Genomic DNA, 26,113 nt, shown 5'->3' with positions numbered 1-26,113 from the left:
ATGAAAGCCAATGTACCATATGCTTTCTTAACCACAGAGTCAACCTACACAGCAGCTTTGAGCGTCCTATGGACTCGGACCCCAAGATTGCTCTGATCCTCCACACTGCCAAGAGTCTTACCATTAATACTGTATTCTGCCATCATATTTGACCTACCAAAATGAACCACCTCACACTTATCTGGGTTGAACTCCATCTGCCACTTCTCATCCCAGTTTTGCATCCTATCAGTGTCCCGCTGTAACCTCTGACAGCCCTCCACACTATCCACAACACCCCAACCTTTGTGTCGTCAGCAAACTTACTAACCCATCCCTCCACTTCTTCATCCAGGTCACTTATGAAAATCATGAAGAGAAGAGGTCCCAGAACAGATCCTTGAGGCACACCACTGGTCACTGACCTCCATGCAGAATATGACCCATCTACAACCACTCTTTGCTTTCTATGGGCAAGCCAGTTCTGGATCCACAAAGCAATGTCCCCTTGGATACCGTGCTTCCTTAGGATGGAAGGGTAAGGGAGCCAGTGTCAAAACTGAAAGACAAAAAGGAGAAAATGTATTATTAAACAAGATGTGGTGCAGATTAAGTGAACAACTTAGGTGTGAGACAGGTTTAGTAAAAGGAGAAGGGAGTTAGAAAGAAATTAAGACCTGACACTAGAAAAATTTGGTGAAAGCAAGAGCTAAAAGTCCTCGGTCAGCATGTAACTAATATGTGTGTTTGCAAGAGGGGCATGGCTAAGTAGGGACCAATACAATGATTTATGGATAAAGGGGGATAGCATGATTGATACTTAATGAGAATTTTGAATTGGTCTGGACCTTGTAAGGATGGTGCCAAAATCTTAATCGGATGGGAGGCCATAGTGGTAATAGATAGGGAGAATGTTGCCACTTAAAAGGCTGACCATGGTTAAAGTAAATAAATTATCTTCAGATTGAGTTTATCCTCGGTTGTTGTTGGGCCACAGGGGTGGCGATTACAAAAAAGGTTTACTGTAGTCTTGGATACGAGAAAGATGTTAATGGAATTAGAAATGGCAATTGGAACAATAGGAATATACAGAGATCCAGTACAGGTTTATAAAAGGAAATCATACTTCAATAAACTGAATTTTTTGATATCATAACAGAAAATGTTCATAAAGAAACAATTTACTCGTTATGATGTGGATTTTCTGAAGGTTTTAGACGTTTCACAAACAATTTTAACAAAATTAGGATACACGGAAGAAATGGTTGCATGACTAAAGATTTGAAATGAGATTATGTAATAGGGAAGACAGGAAATGAAATCAGAAAATAAAAATTAAAGATTGGCTTAATTTGTCATGAGCATTGAAAGATACAGTGAAATGTGTCTTTTTTCATCAAATCGGTGAGGATTTTACAAGCGTCACCACACGTTCAGCACCAACATAGTGTGCCCACAGCTCTCCCTAACAGTACATCTTTGGAATGTGAGAGGAGATCGGAGTGCTGGAGGAAACTCACTCGGCCTTGGGGCAGAATATACAAACTCTTTACAGACAAAGGCAGGAATTGAACCCTGATCTTGCTGCTGCTGCACAATATTGCACTGTGTTTCACAATTGAAGCAGACATGAGGAAATCATTTAAAAGGGAATGAGTTAAATGTATGAAAAAAGGAGTGCAAAAGGCTCTAAGAGGGAAATCATTTACTAGCTAAACGTTAACTATTTGATCTCTTCCATCATAGGTGCATTTAGCATTTTCTATTTTAATAATCAAGCAAACTAATTTGTTCACTCTTTGTGGATTTCAAGCAACAGTTGATTTTAAATCTTTTTTTGAACAGTTGATGCTGAATTTTATACTTTTATTGGAGCTGATCAAAGAATTGTTACTGTACAAGTGCCCCTTCAATTCAGTAAAGGGCAGGTCTTTCTGCCCCAGCCCCACTTCACCCCTCCTCCCACCTCCCAAACCACTAGCTAACCTTAAGAACTCACTGCAATCATCTTGCTGGATTCCATTTTGCATGTTTGTTTAAAAGTTCAAAACTGGCTTTTGTCATTATTTGTAATGGAGCTGAACTCCCCTTGTCACCAATGAGAATCTAGACCTACAGGGCCACAAGGTTACAAGATTTTATTGTAAGTATTTTCTGATTTATATGATATTTCTGATATTAGTCATTTGCAGCCTCTCCTTTCAGTAGGATTTTCTAAGGCCTAACTGCACTGTCCCACCCACATATTCCTCTTGTGGTCCTTCCCCTTGTCCTCATCACATTTGCCTTTCCATATTTGTATATATTTGGGCTTTTTGCCATTTGCCCTGTACCTTTGCTCAGCCTTTACAATCAACTTGAGATTAATCTGTGCACAATTCCAAAGAGATTTGCTAGTACTATGCTGGAATTGTTTCTTCAGTTTTCTCATTTAACACTGCTCTGAAGTTGAGAGAGTAGAAGTTAAATCAATTACTTCAGCCTCAATATTTGAGCATTTGGGAACGTTGAATGTTAAGTGAATAACACGACACATACTAAAACTGAAATGATACAGAGAAGAATAGTATTGTCCCTGTGAAAGGATGATGTACTGATTCGTGAAGTGTTCTGGTTTTTTTTGGACCAAAAATTAATTGCAAAATTACATTTGCAATAAATATGTTGATTAATTTAAAAAAAATGAAAGCATATTTTTTACTATTTGGACAGGAAATGCATTTTTCTTTTAAGTCTGCAGAAATATTTTTCTTTTGGTTGATACTGATTTATGTTTTACAATGAACTAAAGAATGTATCAAAATCTTATGGGTGGGCTTGTCAGTAACTGTACTTGTGGAATATGAAAGTGAATCAGTAAGTGTTGGATTCTAACAATCTAACTCTACAATACTGTGCAAAAGTCTTAGGCGCATATAAATAGCTAGGGTGCCTAAGACTTTTGCACAGTACTACTGTATAGTAATTTTATTTGTTGCATTGTACTGCTGCAAAAAAAACCCACTCATTTCATGACATGTGAGTGATAATAAACATGATTCTGATATGGGTCTTTATTGTGGACTGAGATTGGGAAGCAGGCAGGAAGAGGGGAATTGTGGTTGGGGGAAAGAGGAAGGGAGGGGGGAGCAGGAAGCACCGATCTTGCACTTCGTTGTTTACCTGCATTGCACTTTCTCTGTAGCTTTTACACTTCATTCTTTGTGGTTATTGCTTTAGCTTGATGCACTGTGTAATGATTCTGATCTGTATAAGCAGTCTGTCAGTCAAGCTTTTCATTATATCTTGTCACATAAAATCAACCAAAACCAAGGCTTCTAATTTGGATAAGACTGACTAACAATGTGATGAGACAGAGTTTTATATTGTAAACTGTGTGATGGATAAGTTGGCAGACATTCGTGTATTTAGCGATGTTACTGGATTGGTGTACACCGTTAAGGCAGATGCACTTCATTTGCTAAATAAAATATCATGCATAATTACAGAGAGAAGGAACAGTATAAGACTAAAGGAAAATGTACCTTAAATGCAAAACAAAATTAGTATTAACCCTGGTAATGCCAGTAAAAAGATGACAGTTAAAGTGATGCTATCATTGAAAACTAGGGCTTTTTTTCAGGATCTTGCAAGGCCCTTAATTTTTGCCCTGAGAAGGTGGTGGTGAGCTGCAGCCTTGAACTGTTAGAGTTCTTGTGTTGAAGGTACTCCTGCAGTGTTGTGGCGATTTTTGGGACTTAGACAAGCAAAGTACTAATGAATCAGGTGACACACATCAAAGTAGCTGGTGAACGCAGCAGGCCAGGCAGCATCTCTAGGAAGAAGTACAGTCGACGTTTTGGGCCGAGACCCTTCGTCAGGACTAACTGAAAGAAGAGCTAGTAAGAGATTTGCAAGTGGGAGGGGGAGATCCAAAATGATAGGAGAAGACAGGAGGGGGAGGGATGGAGCCAAGAGCTGGACAGTTGGGATATGAGAGGATCATGGGACAGGAGGCCCAGGGAGAGGGAAAAAGGGGAGGGGGGAAAACCCAGAGGATGGGCAAGGGGTATAGTGAGAGGGACAGAGGGAGAAAAAGGAGAGTGAGAGAAAGAATGTGTGTATATAAATAAATAACAGATGGGGTACGAGGGGGAGGTGGGGCATTAGCGGAAGTTTGAGAAGTCATTGTTCATGCCATCAGGTTGGAGGCTACCCAGACGGTGTTGTTCCTCCAACCTGAGTGTGGCTTCATCTTTACAGTAGAGGAGGCCGTGGATGGACATATCAGAATGGGAATAGGATGTGGAATTAAAGTGTGTGGCCGCTGGGAGATTCTGCTTTCTGTGGCGGGCAGAACGTAGGTGTTCAGTACATTTTGTACTCTTCAACTTTTCGACCACATTTTGTACTCCCCATCTGTAATTTCTTCGGTTCTGCAACTTTTCAACCACATTTTGTAGTTTTCTCCAATCATTTTGGATCTCCCTCTCCCCCTCACACTTTCAAATCTCTTTCTAGCTCTTCTTTCAGTTAGTCCTGACGAAGGGTCTCGGCCCGAAACTTCAACTGTACCTCTTCCTAGAGATGCTGCCTGGCCTGCTGCGTTCACCAGCAACTTTGATATGTGTTGCTTGAATTTCCAGCATCTGCAGAATTCCTCGTGTTTGCGTTTTTAAATGAATCAGGTGGTTGCTGTTGTGGGTTCACTCACTCACTGCAGTCCCAGTCTGACGTCTGTGTCCTTTAGAGCTGGAGCTGGTGGTAAGGAACGTTGAAGTCCCCCACAATTTGAGAAAAGGGGTCCTTGACTGGAAGCTTTTGATTCTCTTTCTGTAGATACTGCCTAACCTGCTGAGTGTTTCCAACCTATTCTGTTCTTATTTCAGATTTCCAATATCTGAAAGTTTTTGATTCTCCTAATTTATACATGAGACCCTAGCTATTTGAGGACCCTCTAGGCTCAAGGTGACTTTGCCATGTTAGAATTTGCTCTTTTGTGTATAGCAAGTGGTCCATCTTGTTTTATTCTTTCTTGGTAACTGTGTGGTTAATTGGACCATGTCAGTGTGCATTAGAAGGATCTGGAAAACATTAATCAATCAGGTAGAAATTTATGATAATTAATTTGGTTTTGTTATACTTTTCCAAAATCCAAAGGGTCAACTGAATTTAAATTTCACAGCTACTGTTGTAATTTGAATTCAGTCATTGAGTTGTTAGCCCAGGCATCTGAACTACTAGTCCGGAAATTTAACCACTGCTCTGTATATGAATTTAGAAAGTGGGGCATTATGCTGGAAATTCAAGGGTTGTGGTATCAAAGAGGGCAAGAGCTTCCCAAAATTAACACAGAAAAGAAAATAATGGATCTTATGATCAAAAAGTCTATTCAAATCCTAGAGTAAATAGACAGACAATTGTTTTTGTCCTCAACTGTAAGATAAATAATTCAGCACAAAAAAAAGCAGTGCTGGAGGAACTCAGCAGTTTAGGCAGCATCTACAGGGGTAAGTGGACAGTCAATATTTTGGGTCATTTGGGTTTGTCAGTCATAACTAAAGCCATATTGGTTCTGTGATTGTTAAGTTTTAACGAATTTTCAGTCAAACAGTCTAGAATTACAGATCCAGTGAATTTTTTTCAATAATAGATCTTGGTAACATTGATGTACAAATAATCTTGTTCTTCAAAAGTGTGTATACTTTTTCAAACTAGAAAGGCAGTTTATGTATCAAGAGAATTTTGCATGTGCTCAAATTAGCTTTCAAGTTCTCTGCTAGATCCTGACTATCTTGAAAATAAACAGCAGGTAACAAAATCAGTCTGCATGATTTTAGTCATGATGGATTTCAAATTTTTAACTTTCAATAGGAGGCAAAATTAAATGTGAGTGAATATTATTTTATATAAAGTTCCGGAAGACACAGTCCTTCAAAAAGACTTTGTGGAGTTTGAAGCACAATGAAGATCAAGTTGTTGTTCTGGTGAAAAAAAATGGCTGATTAGTAGAGCAGAGATAATGGAGATACTCTCATTGGTAGAAAAGAGATGAGAGGGGAATCAAAAGAATCTGTTGGGTGGCAACTATTCATAACCTTGGTAAGCCACAATTATAGAATACTGAATGAGCAAATAAACCAATAATGTCAAGGTTAATAGTAACATTAATAAAGGGAACTAATTATTTTAGACCATAAGACATAGGAGCAGAATTCGGCCATTCAGCCCATTGAGTCTGCTCTGCCATTTCATCATGGCTGATCCCAGATCCCATTCAACCCCATACACCTGCCCTTTCACCATATCCCTTGATACCCCAACCAATCAGGAACCTGTCAACTTCCGGTTTAAATATACCTATGGGCTTGGCCTCTACCGCAGTCTGTGGCGGAGCATTCCACAGGTTCATCACTCTTTCGCTGAAAAATGCCTCCTTCCTTTTGTTCTAAAAGGTCACCCCTCAATTTTGAGGTGGTGCCCTCTAGTTCTGAATACCCCCACCAGAAGATACATTCAACATTCGGTGGGTTTCAATGCGTTTCCCACGCATTCTTCTAAATTCCAGTGAGTACAGGCCCAAAGCTATGAGACGCTCCTCATATGTTAACCCCTTCTTCATTCGCAGAATCATCCTTGTAAACCTCCTCTGGACTCTCTCCAATGACAGTACATCCTTTCTGAGATACTTGGCCCAAAGCTGTTGACAATACTCCCAAGTGCGGCCTGACTAGTGTCTTATATCCTTGTTATCTCCTTGTTTTTATATTCTATTCCCCTTGAAATAAATGCCAACATTGCATTTGCCGCCTTCACCACAACCTGTGAAGTAACCTTCTGGCACGAGGACTCCTAAACTCCTTTGCACCCCTGATGTTTGAATTTTTTCTCCATTTAAATAATAGTCCACACTATTGTTCCTTTTATCAAAATACATTACGATACATTTCCTAGCACTGTATTCTATCTGCCACTTTGTTTTTGCTCATTGTTCCAGTTTGTCTAAATCCTGCTGCAGTTGCCTTGCTTCCTCAGAATGACCTAAAACTCCACCTATCTTCATATCATCCACAAATTTTGCCACAAAGCCATCAATTCCACTATCTAAATCACTGACAAACAATGTGAAAAACAGCGGTCCCAATACTGACTCCCTCAGGAACACCACTTGTCACTGGCAGCCAACCAGAAAAGGTCCCTTTTATTCCTACTCACTGCCTCTTGCCTGTCAGCCATCCCTCTATCCATGCCAGTATCTTTCCTGTAATACCATAGGATTTTATCCTGTTAAGCAGCCTTATGTGGGCACCTTATCAAATGCCTTCTGAAAATCTAAGTAAATGACATCCACTGCCTCTCCTTTGTCCAACCCTGACTGTTACTTCCTTGAATTCTAAGAGATTTGTCAGGCAAGATTTCACAGAAACCATGCTGATTTTGACTTATTTTAATCTCCAAGTACCTCGAAACCTCATCCTTAATAATAGACTCCAACACTTTCCCAACCATTGAGGTTAGGCTAACTGGCCTATAACTTCCTTTCTTTTGCCTTCCTTCCTTCCTTAAAGAGTGGAGTGACATTTGCAATCTTCCAGTCCTCCGGGATCGTGCCAGCATCAAGTGATTCTTGAAAGATCATGAACAATGCATCGGTTATCTCTTCAGCAAACTCACTCAAGACACTGGAATGTAGTCCATCTGGTACAGGTGGTTTATCCATCTTAAGAGCTTTGAGTTTACCTAGCACATTTTCCTTTATGATAGCAATGGCACTCACTCCTGCACTCATGGACCTCTGGCATACAGCTAGTGTCTTCCATAGTGAAGACAGATCAAAGTACCCATTAAGTTCATCTGCCATTTCTTTGTACCCATTACTTACTACCTCATCAACATTATTTTCCAGTGGTCCAATATTAACTCTCACCTCCCTTTCAATTCCTACTTTCTATTATCAGCTAGTTTGCCCTCGTATGCCAGCAAGCATATTGGTTCTTCCTCCCCCCACTCGAATTCAAGTGCAACTGGTCCTTTTTGTGCTTTCTAATCTGTATAGATAGAGGGCAATAGTGTTGTTTTAGAATTTTCATTAGAGTGTCATAGAAGTACACAACTAAAAAGTCTTCATCAATGTGAAACTAGAATAATGACTTGAAATTAGACTGTTAAGCTGCAACTAACCATTCTAGATAGATAAAATCTTTCATCACGGCCAATGTTGATTCACCAGAGCCCTTCAAAGTGTAAACAGTAGGAAGGGTGCAAGGAAGCATGTGATTGTATAATCTGATATCGTTAAGCAGGGAACCAGTTGAGAGGGTAGATTTAAAACACTCTTTCTGCCAGTATAGAAAGTCCAGGTCCTGTCCGATTGCAGAGATCAGAAACCACTCCTACAGGAAGAAGGTAGAAATAGCTCTGAATTTTCTTTTGATGGAAATGATGCAAAGTCTGTCTGCAGTAACAAGTCATGTTAAGGGATGCAGTGGTGAGTGAGTTTATTACTTGCCTGCCCTGACCTCATTTAAAGGAATGATAAATTTTGGAGTTATATAGTTAACTTGCTAACTCTTGTCCTTTAAATCTAAAGCGGTGTTTTCTACTTGAGTACTCTTTTGATTTAAAGTAGTATAATAAAACCAAGAGAGCAGAGTATGCCCCTGTACCAAGTTTGTATTGGAAAGGGAGGGCACTGCTTTTCTATATTTCTTTCTACAGTTGGCCCTCCTTATCCCCGAGTTCCACATGTGAGGATTCAACCAACCGTGAATTGGGAAAACCTGGAAGTTCTCTCTCCAGCACTCATTGTTTGAGCATTGTTCGCCTCGTGTTTCGTTCGTTCGCTACTTTGTTTCTGCGAAAAAATGACACCTAAAAAGCAATTACGTGGTCAAAGCAATTCCTCAAAGGCTGAGGGGGAGGGTAAGGTGCTATCTCTCGCCGAGAAATTAGAAATATTAGATCTTTTGAAAAGTGGCATGTGGCATTCGGAAGTGAGCCGTAAGGTTGGTAAGAACGACTCGAGCATTCATACAATAAAGCAGAAAGGAGAAAACTTTTCACACCCTGAATGATCTGGAACGTATTAACCCTTGCCTTAAGTACACCCAATGACCTGGCTTCCACAGCTGGCTGTGGTAATAAATTCTGTAGTTTCACCACCCTCTAGCTAAAGAAATTCCTCCTCCTCCTCCTCTCTGTTCTAAATGGATGTTCCTCTATTCTGTGCCCTCTGGTCCTAGACTCCCCTCTATGGAAAACATCTTCTCCACATCCATTCAGTTGAGACCTTTCAGTATTCGATAGGTTTTGATGCGATCCCCTCTCATTCTTTTAAATGCCATTGAGAGCAGTCTCACATCCATCAAACACTCTCATATGATAACTTGTTCAGTCCCGGAATCTTTATCATGGAATTTCTCTGAGCCCTCTCCAATGTCAGCACATCCTTTCTTCGATAAGGGGCTCAAAACTGCTCACAATACTGCCCATGAGGCCTCACCAGTGCTTTATGAAGCCACAGCATTACATCCTTGCTTTTATGTTCTAGTCCTTTTGAAGTGAATGCTACCATTGCATTTGCTTTCCTTCCAACTGACTCAACCTGAAAGTTAACCTTTAGGGAATCGTGCGTGAGGACTTCCAAATCCCTTTGCACTTTGTTCCTCCGGAGCCATGCCAGAATCTGTTGATTCTTGAAAGATCATTGCTCATGCCTCCACAATCTCTTCAACAACTTCTTTCAGATCCTTGGAGTATAGTCCACCTGGTGACCTATCTACCTTCAGACCTCTCAGCTTCCTAAGCACCTTCAATAGCAACTGCAACTACACTCATTTCTGCCCCTGACAAGTTTAAACATCAGGCGTACTGCTAGTGTATTCCACAATGAAGTTCCTTGTCCCCCATTACTATTTCTCCAGCGTCATTTTCCAGTGGTCCGATTTCTACTCTGACCTCTCTTACTCTTTATATATCTGCAAAAACTTCTGGTATCCTCTTTGATATTGTTGGCTAGCTTACCTTCGTATTTCAACTTTACCCTCTGCATAGCTTTTTTAGTTGCCTTCTGTTGGTTTTTAAAAGCTCCCTCTTCCTCTAACTTACCACTTTTTTTTGCTGCATTATTTTCCCTCTCTCTTTTGTTAGCTTGGACTTCCCGTGGTTGAGTCATCCTGATTTTAGAATACAACTCCTTCTTTGGGATTTATCTATCCTGCACCTTCCAAATTGCTCCCAGAAACTCCAGCCATTGCTGCTGTGTAGTCATCCCTGGTAGTGTACTCTTCCAGTCAACTTTGGCCAGCTCCTGTCTCTCTTATGCTTCTGTGACTTTGGCCAGCTCCTGTCTCTCTTATGCTTCTGTGACTTTGGCCAGCTCCTCTCTCTCTTATGCCTCTGTAATTTTTTTTACTCCACTGTAATAATGGCACAGCTGACTTTAGCTTCTCCCTCTGAAATTGCAGGGTGAATTCGATCATGCTATAAATCATTGCCTCCTAAAGGTTCCTTTACTGTAAACTCCCTAATCAAAACTGGTTCATTACACAACCCCCAATCCAGAATAACTGATCCCCGAGTGGGCACAGCCACAGGCTGCTGTAAAGAGCCATTTCATCTGCATTCTACAAATTCTGTCTTGGGATCTTGCACTAACCTGATTTTCCCAACCTACCTGTATTTTGAAATCCCTCATGACATCATAACATTGCCCTTTTGACGTGTATTTTCTATCTCCCATTGTAATTTGTAGCCCACTGTTTGGAGGCCTGTATATAACTCCCATCAGGGACTTTTTACCCTCCAAGATTCTTAACCCTACCCACAACAATTGTACATCCTCCAGTCCAATGTCACCTCTTCCTAAGGATTTGATTTGTTTTTTAATGAATCAAGCCACCAATCCCCTATGCCTGTAGTACAATATAATGTGTATCCTTGGATGTTAAAGCTCCCAGCTGTGATCATCTTTCAGCCATCACTCAGTGATGCCCACATCATACCTGCCAATCTCCAACTGCACTACATGATCATCTACCTTACTCCATGTACTGCCTGCATTCAAATGTAACACCTTCTAAGGCATTTTGAGTGTGCTGTCCATTGGTTTCCTTTCTTAATTTTAAACTTCTAAAGTTGATTGTAAAATTAGATTGAAGTATTGGTTTTCCAAGTAATTGATAGTTTTTGCTTTGCTGATTTCCTGATGAGTATTTCTTTTCCCTCTTTCGTTTCAGTTCTTGGAAGCATGAAGAGGCGGCGATACATTAAGTTGATGATGGTGTTTCTGATGGTTCTAACCCTGTTCTTCTATTACATATTTAACGATAAAATTAAACACTTGGGGTATGTTGTTCTACAACGACTTATCAGTATTATTTATAATGTATGGATGGGGTACTGCTCCCCTGCTCCTGTGTATATTGAAAATTGCAGCAGCATCTTTTTACAAAACTGGCCGAACCCCTATTCTAAACAGTAGCTGCAGCAGTAAGTAAATTGATCACTTGTTATTTCTTTTGAAAGTGCAACTTGTGATCCTTTGTTAAATTATTGACAATAAACAGAAATTACTACTTGGGGTAAATTCCCAAGGAATCTTTGTAAATGTGCCATGAAATGTTTTGACTGGATCTTCTTGGTTGATGTTTAAAATAACGGTTGTCACTTTCAACTCTACTTTTACAGTGAATGCTTAATGGTAATTCTATCTTTGTAATGCCCTGTATGGATCTGTTTCATTCGTATCTGGGCAGGTATTGGATCAGTTAGAACTGCAGATGAACTGTGTTGTTAGACTGAGTAGTTACAGGTTACTTGGCTATAATAGGTTAAGCATTGTATCATACAGGTATTTGTTATGTCGCTTGAAAAAAAGAGTGTCATAGATTGTTGCTGTTTACATCTCTCCCTCCTCCCCAGCCCCCCCCCCCCGCATACTAGTGCTGAGAAACCACTGCAGGAGCTCGATGGCATCTTCTGTAATCTTGAAGCCACTCCCCCCAGTGACGTCTTCATTGGTGGTAGTGACTTCAATTATGCCAACTCAAAAACAGTCCTGCCAAAGTTCTATCAGCATGTCAAATTTGCAACCAGAGAAGAGAATGTATTAGATCCAGTTGATATCAATGTTTGTGGAGCTTACAAGGCTGCCCCACCCTCCGCCCTCAGCTTGGATACTTAGACCACTTCCTGGAAGCTGTCCAGTTTGATGGTGGCTCACTTGGAGGCAGTGGCTTCTATAGGCCCAACCAAAAGTTGTGTTGTCTTTTTTAAACATATTTTCTATGATCGCAAGACCTTGCTGGACATTAGGAGTTTAAAGTACTGCTTGTTGGTGGAGAAACTGAAGGAGCTAGGCTTGTTGCAGGTCATTCTACTGCCTGCGTTGGAGAGTCTTAAGTTGGTGCACGAAGGAGGCGCGTAGTTTATCAGCTGGTTGCTTTTCTTGTGATTGCAAGATCCTATCAGATGTTGTTAGTGTGGTATGCTGCAAGCCTGATTCACTGATTTGTTGGCAGACAGTGGGGGCAGACGGTGGGGGAGCTTTGTGGCCCTGGTTCTGGTGAGAACTAGGCCTCAAGCCATGCTGTTGCCCGTTTGCGGCCACCCAGGGAGGAGGCTGTGGAACTGGTGTGCTCTTCCGAAGTGCCAGAAGTGATGTGGCAAGACATACATGTTGGAGTCAGAGCTGCCCTCCGCTGTTCGCTTGGCAGAAGACGAGATGTATTGTGTTTGCAGACTGCTGCAACATTCATGGATTCAGGGGCTTGGACTATATTTTTTGTGTGCCTTGTGCTGTGTATGACTGTTGGTTATGTTTTGCACCTTGGCTTCACTGTTGCGTTTGACTGTTTTCATGGGTATTCTTGTATGGGTGAATGACAATTGAACTTACCCTATTTTGCTAATCACTGCAGACAGATCACAGATTAAATAAATCATACCAGATTGCAGGGCAACCTGGACCTGGCCAGAAGATGCCACCTCAGTGCTGCAGGACTGTTTCAAAAGCACAGACTGCAGCATATTCAGGGAGTTGGCTACCTGAAATCATCACATCAGCATTGATGAATATGCAGAATCGGTGACTGGTTACATAAGAAAATGCATTGTGGTGTTACCATGATTAAAGACTACACAGCTGGGACAAAGCAAAAACTATGGCTGACTGTAGAGGTTCATGCGCGGCTCAGGGATTGGGCATCTCCTTTTGATCAAGGGATAGGATTACTGCGTTGCTGGTAAGGCATTTATTTAACTTTATCAAATTTCTGCTTTAAATAATTTGTAATTATTTTCTAGTTAAAGTTAAAGGTTGATAACCACGTTATAGTTTAACAAAAGGTAAAATTCATTGTCTATGGTACATTGCGGCATGTGATGACGTTACCTCCGGTTTCGCCACGTCTTGTGGGTAACTTCCGGTTCAGAGAAGGAGAAAAGGTGGGATCCCGTGCATGCAGCATGAACGTGAAAAACTCCATGTTTACCTACAAAGAAACATTATAGAAGCAACGCCGTAAGTTCATATGAGAGTAGACATGTTGAAGTAAAAATATTAACGCGGATTCTGTTAAAGGAAGCGGCAGTTGGAGCGGCACGCTTGGCGGCTTTTCAATTTCAAACACGGGGTTGGCTCGAGCCCGGCGGTGGTTTGACGCGACCCCTGCCCCCGCTCCCCTGGATGGCTGAAGACTCTCGCTAAAAGAAAAGAGCGCGCGTGGTCTCAAGAATGAAACAGACACTGTATATGTTTGTATTTTTTTATCAACAGTTTTCACCATATGATAATATGGAAGCATGAACAGTAAGTGGTTAACCTTACTACGACTCTGTGTTCATTGGCTCCGGTTTAACTTGGTGTTTAGTCAGAGTTTCAACACACTGCATGAGAACACTACAGAAGTCACCAAGCACTATGCTCTCCCATGCCATCATTAAGCCAAAGTGTGAATATTCACAGACACCTTTGTAACACCAGGACAATATGGTACATGTGGCAAGGCATACAAACCATAAGTCCACGGTCCCTGCAGGCTTCAAGACAGCCACCATCATTCCAGTGCTTAAGAGGGTGACGGTAACTGGCCTAAATGATCAGTGGCACTGACTTTAATAATCATGAAGTGCTTTGAGCTGTTGGTAATGGATTGTATAAAATCTCACCATTCAGCTACACAGGACCTTTTCTAGTTCACCTACCGCTCAAACTGGTCCACTGATGATGCCATAACCTCAGCCCTTTCCCGACTAGAAAATGATGCCTAATGTGCCCGGATGTTACTCATCGACTTCAGCTTGACATTTAACGTGATCATCCTTCAGAGGGTGGTGGGTGAACTGTTCTGATTGAGACTCAACACCCCTCTCTGTAACTGAATCCTGGACTTGGTGATGGAAAGACCCCGTCGTCGTCGTTAGGTCGCATTTGGAATTTTCAGTTGGCAGGTGATTTCCCTCCACGCTGCTCTGTCCCGACACTTGTCAACAACATCCCTAGTCTTGTCCAGCCACGTTGTTCTTTGCCTTCCTCGTCCTTTCTTTCCCTCTACCTTTCCATATAGCAAGTCTGACAAGATGTCATCTCTCTGTGTAATGTATCCACAATAAGCAACTTTTAACTTCATGATCTTCTCCAGCAGTATCCGTGGTCTATCAACTTCAGACAAAACCCCCTCATTTGAAACTTTCTCTACCCAGCTGATCTTCAGCATTCATCAATAGTACCACATTTCAAAAGCATTAATTCGTTTCATGTCATCCTTCTTCAGGGTCCATGTTTCTGATCCATACCTCAGCACTGACCATACGTAACACTCGAGGAAGCGGATTCTACTTTGGATGTCTACCTTCCGATTGCATAGTAGATCTTTTAGCTTCATGAACTGGGTCTTCTATTCTATTCTTCTTCTGATCTCAACTTCACATCTCCCGTCATCTGTCAAACAACTGCCAAGATAATCAAACTTTCACACTTGTTCAATGTCTTGTCCATTCACTTGTAATGATACCATCGTGAATGAGTGTTTAGTGTTTGTTTTGCTTACTACCATTGATTTTGTTTTCTTGGGGTTGATTTTTAGTCTGTATTCAAGGCTTTTCTCATTCACTTTATTCAGCATAATTTGCAGTTCGCATTCGCTGTCAGCTAACAACACGGTGTTGCCCTGATGTTATCCACCTTCCGGCCTCTGATTGGAATACCTGTCTGCTGATGGTCGCATTCCCGAAAAATCCATTCTCCATAGAGGTTGAACAAATCCGGCGAGGCAACACAGATCCCAGTCGGTCTGAATCCAGCAACATCACAAGCTCAATCGTGCTGAGTACTGGCGCCCCCCAGGGTTGTGTGCGCAGTCTGCTACTGTTCACCTTGCCGACCACGACTGGACTGCCAGATTCAGCTCAAACCACGCACCAAGTTCGCTGATGATACGATGGTGGTTGGCCTCATCAGCAACAATGATGAGTCAGAATACAGAAGGGAGGTAGAGAGTCTTGTCAAATGGTTCAAGGACAAGACAAGAGAGATTGTGGACTTCAGGAAGGCATAGCTCGACCATTGTTGATTGCATATCTATGGCTTTGCCATGGAGAGAGTGAAGAGCACAAAGTTCATTGGTGTGCACAAAATGGATGATCTGACTTGCACCCACAACGTCACCTCATTCGTCAAGAAGGCACAGCAGCGTCTATACACTTTCTGAGATTGAGGAATGCAAAGCTCCCCACCCCCATTCTAATAACTTTTTATAGGATCACCGTGGAAAGTGCCCTGTCTGGCTGCGTCATTGTGTGGTACAGAAGATGCAAGGCATCAGAGTGCAAGACCTCCTATCTCCCTTCCTCCTATTTGTGACAAGTAGACCATAAAACGATAAGACATAGGAGTAGAATTAGGCCATTCACCCATCGAGTCTGCTCCGCCGTTTGATCAAGGCTGATCCATTTCCCTCTCAACCCCATTCTCCTTCCTTCTCCCCGTAACCTTCCACACCCTGACTTATCAAGAATCTGTCAATCTTTGCCTTAAATACACCCAGTGACTTGGCCTCCACAGCTTCCTGTGGCAATGAATTCTACAGATTTACCAACCTTTTGGCTAAGAAATTCCTCCTGATCTCTGTTCTAAAGGTTTGAAATGGATGTCCCTCTATTCTGAGGTTATGCCCTCTTGTCCTTGACTCACTCACTATAGGAAACATCACCTCCACATCCACTCTATCTAAGCCTTTCAAAATTTAATAGGGTTCAATGAGATCCCCCTTCATTCTTCTACATTCCAGAGAATACAGGTCGAGAGCCATCAAATGATCCTTATATTGTAAGACTTTCATTCCCAGAATCATTTTTGTGAACCTCCTTTGAACCCTCTCCAATGTCAGTACGTCATTTCTTTGATAAGAGACCCTCTTTAATATTATTGGCTAGCTTACTTTTGTATTCCATCTTTACTTAATGATTTTTTAGTTGCCTTTTGTTAGTTTTTCAAAAGCTTCCTAATCTTCTAACTTGCCCCTAATTTTTGCTCTTTTATATGCCCTCTCTTTGGCTTTTATGTTGGCTTTGAATTCTCTTGTTAGCCATAGTTGTGTCATTTTGCCTCTTATAATACTTCTTCCTGTTTGGGATGTATATATCCTTTGCTCTTGGATTGCTTCCAGAAATTTCAGCCATTGCTGCTTTGCCGTCATCCCTGCCAGTGTTCTTTTCCAATCAATTCTGGCTAATCAATTCCAAACAATCTTCTGTCTCGCCTCTGTATTCCCTTTACTCCAAGGTAATACTGATACATTTGGCTTTAGCTTCTCCTTCTCAAATTTCAGGGTAAATGCGATCATTTTATGATCACTGGCCCCTTAGAGTTCTTTTACCGTATGCTCTCTAATCAATTCTGTTTCATTGCACAACACCCAATCCAGAATAGCCAATCCCCTAGTGTGCTCAACCACAAGCTGGTCTAAAAAAAGCCATCTCATAGGCATTCTTAAAAAAAAAAAAAAAAATCCCCCCTCTTGGAATCCAGCACCAACCCGATTTTCCCAATTTACTTGCATATTGAAATCCCCCATCACTATTGTAACATTGCCCTTTAGGCATGCATTTTTGATCTCCCGTTGTAATTTGTAGACCACACATCCTTACTATTGTTTGGGTCTGTATGTAACTTCAATCAGGGCCTTTTCAGCCTTGCAGTTCCTTAGCTCTACCCACAATGATTCAACACCTTAGAACCCCATGTCACCTCCTTCAAATGATTTGATTTCAGTTTTTACTAACAGAGCAATGCCACCCTGTCTGACTGACTGCCTGCTTGTCCTTTCAATACTTGGACATTAAGCGCCCAGTTATGATCTTATTTCAGCCATGATTCAGTGATGCCTACAGCATCATACATGCCAATCTGTAACTGTGCTACAAGTTCATCTACCTTATTCCATATTCTGTGTGCATTCAAATCTAACACCTTCAGTCCTGTATTAACCCTTTTTTATATTTTGTCTGCCTTTTTTAGATTAGATTAGATTAGATTCAACTTCATTGTCATTGTGTCGAGTACAGATACAAAGCCAATGAAATACAGTTAGCATCTAACCAGAAATGCAAAGAATAGTGTTATCTACAAAATAACTGCGAATAAAAATTAAGTGCTACAGCATACAAATATAAAAGTACTGAGACAGTACAATATGGGTGCAATACTGCTTAGCGCTGTGATGTGAGGTTCAGCAGGGTCACAGCCTCAGGGAAGAAGCTCTTCCTGTGCCTACTGGTGCGGGAGTGGAGGCTCCTGTAGCGCCAACCAGATGGGAGGAGAGTAAAAAGTCCATGGTTAGGGTGAGATGCATCTTTGATAATGCTTTTCGCCCTGCCCAGGTAGCATTTATGGTAGATGTGCTCAATGGTGGGCAATTGGGTGCTGATAATTCACTGGGCAGTTTTCACTACCCGCTGGAGTGCTTTGCGGTCCGATACGGGACAATTGCCATACCACACTGAGATGCAGTTGGTGAGTATGCTCTCAATGGTACAGCGGCAAAAGTCCATCAGTATTCTGGGACAGAGGTGAGCTTTCTTGATGCTCCGCAGGAAATAAAGGCACTGTTGTACCTTTTTAATCAGGATGGAGGAGTTCAGGGACCAGGTGAGATCCTCGGAAATGTGGACACCAAGGAATTTGAAGCTTGATACACGATCCACTACTTTTACATTGCAACTTATCCTGTTGACTGCAATTTTGCCCTATCATCAGCCTGTCCTTGCTTGGAGTCTTACTACACATTGCCTCTGTGAGTTAACCAAAATTACCTCATCTTCAGCACTATCAGCTTGTTCATCCTGCCTTTGGAATACTTCAGGATGTATCTATCCTCAGCTTTCCGAATTGTTCTCAGAAACTCCAGCCATCGCTAATCTGCTGTCGTACCTGCTCATGTCCCCTTCCGATCAACTTTGCCCTTTTTCTTTCTCCCTCCCCCCCCCTGTTATTCTCCTTACTCCACTGTAATACTGATACATTTGAGTTTAGCTGCTGCTTCTCAGTTTGCATGGTGAATTCTATCATATTATGGCCATTACCTTATGAGTGTTGCTTTACTTTAAACTCCCTAATCACATCTGGTTCATCACACAACACTCAATCCAGAATAGCTGATCCCCTAGTGGGCTCAAACACAAGCTGCTCTAAAAATCCATCTTGTATCCATTCTACAAACTCTCTTGGGATCCAAAATCGGCACCAACCTGATTTTCCAAATCTACCTGTATATTGAAATCCCCTGTGACCATTGTAACATTGACCTTTTGACATGCATTTTCAGTCTCCTGTTATAATTTGTAGCCCACATCCTGGCCACTGTTTGGCGGACTGAATATAACTCATATCAAGGTCTTTTTACCCTTACAGTTCCGTAATTCTATCCACAATGATTCTACATCTTCCAATCCTATGTCATCTCTTAACAACAGATCCACCCCACACCCTCTGACCGTTTGATACAGTGTGTATCCTTGGATGTTAAGCTCCCAGCTATAATCTCTACTGGGAGCATTGTAGACAAAGGGCCCAAAGCATTTTTGAGATCCATACCACCCATCCCACAATCTTTTTGACCCATTATCATCAGGAAGGAGGCACATGAGCATCAGGACTAAGACTGCCAGACTGGGTAACAACTTCTTCCCTCGGGTTGCGAGACAAACGAATATCCTGCCACCACGGAGGTCTCATCTCTAGGACAGCGAGCTGTTTACTGCTTAATATTTGCTGTTTATCTGTACTGCACACTACACTCCTTTTGAATTGTATTTCAGTACCTTATTTAAAATAATATTTTCTTTCATGTTTGTGTGATGTTTTGTGGGTGTAGTGTTCCTGAGGAACGTTGCATATATGTACAGTCAGCTGACATGACAATCAGCAAACGGTGTTGTTTTGTTCTAATGTAAACACTATAATAAAATCTTGTTGTTTTCTTTCCTTGCACTAAGTAATACAGCTATTTGGACAGCTTTGGAAAACTTGTATCTCCCATTTTAATACTGCTGTTTAACCTCACCACTCCGTTTGCTCTTTCTGCTGAATAATCTCCTGTACCATTGTTCTGGCTCCAGGTGCACAGTTTTTGTTTTTTATGAATCTCATTTCCTGTACATGTGCTGTTTTTTATGTCATTTCCTGTCTAGGTTAACTTGGATTACATCTTGAAGCATACTGACAGCCAAAAGGTATCTATCTACATCCTCCCTGTCTGTGCCCTTGAACCAGCAATATCTATTTGTCTTAAGTTTTGTCATTACTGGAAACATTTAGCAGATGTATTTTGAAGGAAGTATAATTAATTTAAGGTATCATTGTAGCAGGAGTTTATATGTAATGTGTAAGACTAAGCTCCCAGCTATAATCTTTCAGCCATGATTCATTGAAACCTGCAATATCATACATGCTAATCTGCATCCGTGCTACAAACCCCATTTCCTGAAAAGTTAGAATATTTTCCAAAATGCAATAAAAACAAAAATCTGTGATATGTTAATTCACGTGAACCTTTATTTAACTGACAAAAGTACAAAGAAAAGATTTTCAATAGTTTTACTGACCAACTTGATTGTATTTTGTAAACATACACAAATTTAGAATTTGATGGCTGCAACACACTTAACAGAAGTTAGGATAGAGGCATGTTTACCATTGTGTTACATCACCTTTCTGTTTAATAACACTTTTTAATCATTTTGGAACTGAGGATACTAATTGTAATAGATTTGCAATTGGAAATTTTGTCCATTCTTGCTTGATATAAGACTTCAGCTGCTCAACAGTCCGTGGTCTCCGTTGTCTGATTCTCCTCTTCATGATGCGCCATACATTTTCAATAGGGGATAGATCTGGACTGGCAGCAGGCCAGTCAAGCACACGCACTCTGTGTCTACAAAGTCACGCTGTTATAGCCCGTGCAGAATGTGCTCTGGCATTGTCCTGCTGAAATAAGCATGGATGTCCCGGGAAGAGACGTCGCCTTGATGGCAACATATGTCTCTCTAAAATCCTAATGTACGCCTCAGAATCAATGGTACTTTCACATACATGCAACTTACCCATGCCGTGGGCACTGATGCACCCCCATACCATAACAGATGCTGGCTTTTGCACCTTTCGCTGATAACAATCTGGATGGGCGTTTTCATCTTTGGCACAGAGAACTCGACGCCCGTTTTTTCCAAAAACTAGCTGAAATGTGGACTCATCTGACCACAGCACATGGTTCCACAGTCTTTCGGTCCATCTGAGATGAGCTCGGGCCCAGAGAACTCGCCGGCGTTTCTGCATAGAGTTGATGTATGGCTTCCTCCTTGCATAATACAGTTTCAAGTTGCATTTCTGGATGCAGCGATGGACTGTGTTGAGTGACAATGGTTTTCCGAAGTACTCCCGAGCCCAGGTGGCTATAACTGTCACAGTAGCATGACGGTTTCTTAGGCAATACCGCCTGAGAGCTCAAAGATCACGCGCATTCAACAGTGGTTTCTGACCTTGCCCTTTACGCACTGAGATGTCTCTGAATTCGCTGAATCTTTTCACAGTATTTTGTACTGTAGATGTTGAAAGACCTAAATTCTCTGCAATCTTGCATTGAGAAATGTTCCATTTGAACTGACTGACAATTCTCTCACAAATTTTGGCACAAAGGGGTGAGCCACGACCCATCCTTGCTTGCAAAGTCTGAGCCTTTGATGGACGCTACTTTTATACCCAGTCATGATACCTCACCTGCTACCAATTAGCCTGCTTAATATGGAGTCTTCCAAACCGGTGTTGCTTGAATATTCTGTGCACTTTTCAATCTTATTTTAACTCTGTCCCAACTTTTGCTGAGTGTGTTGCAGCCATCGAATTCTAAATTTGTGTATGTTTACAAATACAATTAAATTGGTCAGCAAAACTATTGAAAATCTTGTCTTTGTACTTTTGTCAGTTAAATAAAGGTTCACGTGAATTAACATACCACAGATTTTTGTTTTTATTGCATTTTGGAAAATATCCCAACTTTTCTGAAAATGGGGTTTGTACAAGTTCATCTACCTTATTCCGTATACTGCACACATTCAATTATAACACCTTTAGTCCTGTATTCACTCTTTGTGATTTTTGTCTGCCTTTTATGTTGCAACTGATCCTGTTGACTGCTATTTTGTCCTGTCATCAGCCTCTCTTCAATACACATCGCCTCTGTTTGTAAACCAGCTACCTCACCTTCAGTACTATCATCTGCCTTTGCATTGAAATATACGCAGCTCAGGATACTCAACCTTATGATTCTTAACTTTTCCTGAGGTCTTACCAACATCGGGAGGAGAAGATAGCAGCACGCCGCGTGCGCGCGGCTGTCCGGTGAAAATGATATCGTATCCATTAAATAGGGGCCGTGGACAATTCTGATTTGATGGAGACAGACGTGAAAGCACAGAGGAACATCTGGAGAAATTTCTGAGACGCCAGTTCGCTGATGCTGTTACTGGGCGATCGAGAATCTTCCGGAGGGAAGGCCCCAAAATCCCTGGCTTTGCCTGCTGCTGGCAACTGAGACTGAGGTCGAATCGTTCGGATGGAGATGGTGCTCGGTGCTCGGTGCTCGGTGTCAGAGGGCTCATCGGAGACCGGAAGTTTTCGGACGACTCAGAGTCGGACTGTGGTTGGGCATGGTAGGGAGAGTTTTCTTCCTTCTCCTGTCTGCGTGGGATGTGGGACATTCGAGAGACTTTGAACTTTTTTACTGTGCCATGACCTGTTCTTTATCAAGTTATGGTATTGTTGCACTGTTGTAACTATATGTTATAATTATGTGGTTTTGTTAGTTTTTCCAGTCTTGGTCTGTCCTGTGCTTTGTGATATCACACCGGAGGAATATTGTATCATTTCTTAATGCCTGCATTACTAAATGACAATAAAAGAGGACTGCGTATCCTCATAATCTAATCTGCCCCCATAACCTCTCCATTAACTGTATTGGCACTCTGGTTCTCATCCCCCGCAACTCTAGTTTAAACCCCACCGTGCAGCATTAACAAACCTTCCCGCTAGGATATTAGTCCCCCTCCAGTTAAAACCATCCCTTTTGTACAGGTCCCACCTTGCCTGGAAGAGAGCCCAATGACCCAAAAGATTTATTCACTCCCTCCCTCTAACATCAACTCTTTAGCCTGGATTAAACTGTATAATCTTCCTAGTTTGGCCTCACTAGCACATGGCACGGGTAGCAATCCTGAGATCACAACCCTGGTGGTCCTGCCCTTTAATTTAACACCTAACTGTCTGAACTCCCTATGCAGACCCTCATCACTCATCCTACCCATGTCGTTGGTACCTACATGGACCACGACTTCTGGCTGCTCAGTCTCCCAGTTAAGAATGCTGTAGACTCGATCCAAAATATCCTAGATTCTGGCACCTGGGAGGCAATGCACAATCCGGGAATCTTGTTTTCACCCAGAGAACCTCCTGTTCCTTCCTTTAACTAACAAATCCTCTAACACCGCAGTGTGCCTCTGCTTTCCCCTTCCCTTCTGAGTCGCGGAGCCGGACTCAGTGCCAAAGACCTGACCACTGTGACTTTCCTCTGTTTGGTCAAACCCCCACCCCAGCAGTATCCAAAGTGATATACCTGTTGTCGAGGAGGATGGCCACTGGGGTACTATACTCTGACTCCTTAACCCTTTCCCCTTCCTGACTGTCACCCAGTTTCCTGTGTCCGGCTCCTTGGGTGTAACTACCTCTTTACAAGACCCCCTCAGCTTCCCAAATGATTCGGAGTTCATCCAGCTCCAGCTCCAACCCCTTAACGTGGTTTGTCAGAAGCTGCAGCTGGATGTACTTCTCGCAGTTGTAGTTGTCAGGGACACTGGACGTCTCCCTGCCTTCCCACATCCCGCAAGAGGAGCATTCAGCTATCCTGCCTGGCATCTCTACTGCCCTAGCTGAGCAGATAGAAAGAAGGGAAGGAAAAAAAAAACTGAACCTTGAGCTTTTCTTTGCTTTCTCAGATTGAAGCTTCTCTTCGTTGAAGCCTTGGGTAGCTGAAGCCTTAAGATCACCACTCTGACAGCCATTGCACTTGCCCCTGCCTTCCCTTAATTTGCTCCCAAATGTTGAATGGGCACTGGTCAAAGCACTTTTTCACTGTAGTGACCCGCTGCTGGCTTTTCTACTTGGGCTGTGGACTTCAGTGAAGTCCCCTCCTTCTGATATCTAGATTGGTCGCTGGTCAAAGTCCTTTTTCACTGTAGCAACCTGCTGCTGCCTTTTCTACTCAGGGAATGCGCTTGGTATGCAACGATTCTGTATCGAATTTAATACATGTACTGACGAAGGGTCTCGGCCTGAAACGTCGACTGCACCTCTTCCTAGAGATGCTGCCTGGCCTGCTGCGTTCACCAGCAACTTTGATGTGTGTTGCTTGAATTTCCAGCATCTGCAGAATTCCTGTTGTTCATGTACTTACTTAACTTTCTGCGGTTTTGCAAGTAAGATCTCATTAGAAACTCTGAAGAAAGCTTCCATCTCAGGTGATTTTTTTGAGAAGGTGTTTAACTCACTGCATAGCTTTGTATATTAGTATCGCAAGGACAGTAGAGTGAAAAGCTAACTCGTCTTCCGAGGCATCGTCCTCCGACTGGAGGAGCATCTGAAGAACACCGGTACATGACAAGGTCAGTTTCCGACCTGAGCTATGTCGATTGCCAAGACCTGGAGTCGGGTCAGAATGTGGCACGTCAATCGTGACTTTGCGACACTCGAACAAATTTAACATAGCTGCAGCATGAGCTGACAGCAAAGCTGAAGCAGAATGAGAGCAGCTTGTGCTAAATGCGAAGTTGAGATGCAAACGGAGGAAGCACGTATAAACATGGAGAGAGTACATGAAGAGGCTCCATTCAGTGCACTCAAGGAGGAGCTGAGGCTGCCTTCGCAGAAGTGAAGGTGTATGAAGCAGCAACTGAGTAGACAGTGGTAAATCTGCAACCTGAATCTGTCATGCCTTGCTGTCACGAACATGTCCAAATGCATTTTAGCTATTCAAAAGACCATTGCTCCAGTTCTTCAATGAGAAGCTGCTCACACAATGCAGTCAACATGCCTTTCACATGGTCCATGTACCGACAGTCAAGGTCTACAGCAGCAAAAATCTCAGTCATGAGTTGCAATCGATACTACCCCCATTTGCAGAGACATGGGCAGACTGAGCTTCCATCTGTCCCAGGACACACATTTGGCAAACCGGTCTCCACAAGGCCTGCGTTCAGGAGCCGCAGGTGCATTAGATTTGGCTTAGTGTGTGGCTTGTCGAGACCTAGTCACAGCAGTACTAAAACTGCTCAACAACCAGTCTGACAGTTATCTGTCCTGGAAGCCAGGTTTCAACAGTGCTATGGAAGGACTAACCTTGTGAAAAGCTGGGCCTTCTATGTAAGTGGCTTGATGGAGAGTTATTGCAACATATAAGTTGGGTTAGGGCACGTCTCATCAATTTTTCGTCTGCATGGTTACAAATGCTGTGGAAGAGGCTGGACAAGTGCTATGGCTCTTCAGAGGCAGTTGAAGAATCTCCCTCCAGCAGACTCAATAGTTTTCCAGAGCTCTCTCACTAAGAACCATGGAAGTTACTGGTGCTTGCAGACCTGTTGTCGGAACTGTAAGCTGCAAAAATTGAGAGTTACCTACTAGGACTAAGTTGGATATCACAAGAGGAATAAATCCTCTAGAGAAGAAACTACCAAACAATATCCAAGAACAGCGGATAACCAGAGATTTCAAGTGTAAGATGAATGAGCATGCCCTCTATCCAACATTTTTGTTCTTTATGGAATTCCTCTACCGCCATGCAGAAATGTGAATTGACCCTGGTTTTATACCGTCAGCTTTCAGCAACACCTCATTCAAAGAGAGGTCTTTAGCAAAAGAAAACTGAATCCCCTGTCACGATCTACAAAACCGAGATAGAAAATTTCCATTGTGAACTCCAATAGACAAAGCCCTGTGGATAAAAAAACTTCACCGCTTAAGGAAATGCGGAGGATTCAGAGAACAGCACACCAAGCAAAGGATAGTAAAGCGGTTATGCACTGCACTGAGTGTAGCAGTAACCAGCATACATCAGCACTTCACTCAGGGGCTGCACCTGAGGCTATTTCTGGTTCCAGCACACCGCAGCAGAGCACGGTGGACGGCTAGCTGAGCATCCATCAGATGCAGCTACTTTCTCATGCACAGAGACTATTCATGCTCTAAAATGTGTCTAGTCAGCATCTACCCAAAGGGACATCCTTAGTGAGCAATAAAGGCACATGTGATATTGGGTGATCAGAACACTGGGCATTGACAAAGTCATCATTCACTGATGCATTCAGTATTCAAGGTTCAGTTTCCCAATACACACTGAAGATGTGTTCTGGTAAGTTGCTGGAAGAAGAGCCTGTGGATTTGTCATGGAGTCAATAGGAGGGGAGGTCTGGTCACCCTTGCAAACTGTCAAAGAATGTCACCATATTCCCAACAGGGATGAAATCCCAACTCCTGAACCTGCACACTGTCATTTTCATCTTGAGGCTATAGCCAACAAGTTTACCCCACTAGACTCTTCTGAGATTCTCCTGT

The 26,113-nt window shown here is 42.3% G+C and overlaps 1 protein-coding gene and 1 non-coding gene across 13 annotated transcripts in view; both read left to right on the top strand.

The window, feature by feature from the left end:
• The window catches only part of LOC134347918 (type 2 lactosamine alpha-2,3-sialyltransferase-like), a 138,402-nt gene that overhangs the window by 59,530 nt on the left and 52,759 nt on the right, over positions 1-26,113 (top strand). For 4 of the 12 annotated variants that reach the window (XM_063050543.1, XM_063050545.1, XM_063050544.1 and 1 more), the window contains one exon: positions 11,196-11,304. In XM_063050543.1, coding sequence (XP_062906613.1) covers positions 11,207-11,304 — 98 coding nt within the window. In that variant the 5' untranslated portion in view covers positions 11,196-11,206. Of the gene's footprint in view, positions 1-334; positions 518-8,676; positions 8,881-11,195; positions 11,305-22,136; positions 22,165-26,113 lie in introns of those variants that run through there. The other 8 variants (XM_063050538.1, XM_063050536.1, XM_063050537.1 and 5 more) reach the window with 5 other exon arrangements.
• On the top strand, positions 2,498-2,599 carry LOC134348809 (U6 spliceosomal RNA). The gene has a single exon (XR_010018486.1). It is a non-coding gene; the product is annotated as a U6 spliceosomal RNA (small nuclear RNA).

The sequence above is a fragment of the Mobula hypostoma genome, chromosome 6 (genome assembly GCF_963921235.1).
Source record: "Mobula hypostoma chromosome 6, sMobHyp1.1, whole genome shotgun sequence".
Classification (NCBI taxonomy): domain Eukaryota; kingdom Metazoa; phylum Chordata; class Chondrichthyes; order Myliobatiformes; family Myliobatidae; genus Mobula; species Mobula hypostoma.
The sequence above is the reverse complement of the archived record's forward strand: the minus strand, read 5'-3'. Positions and strand labels throughout refer to the sequence as shown.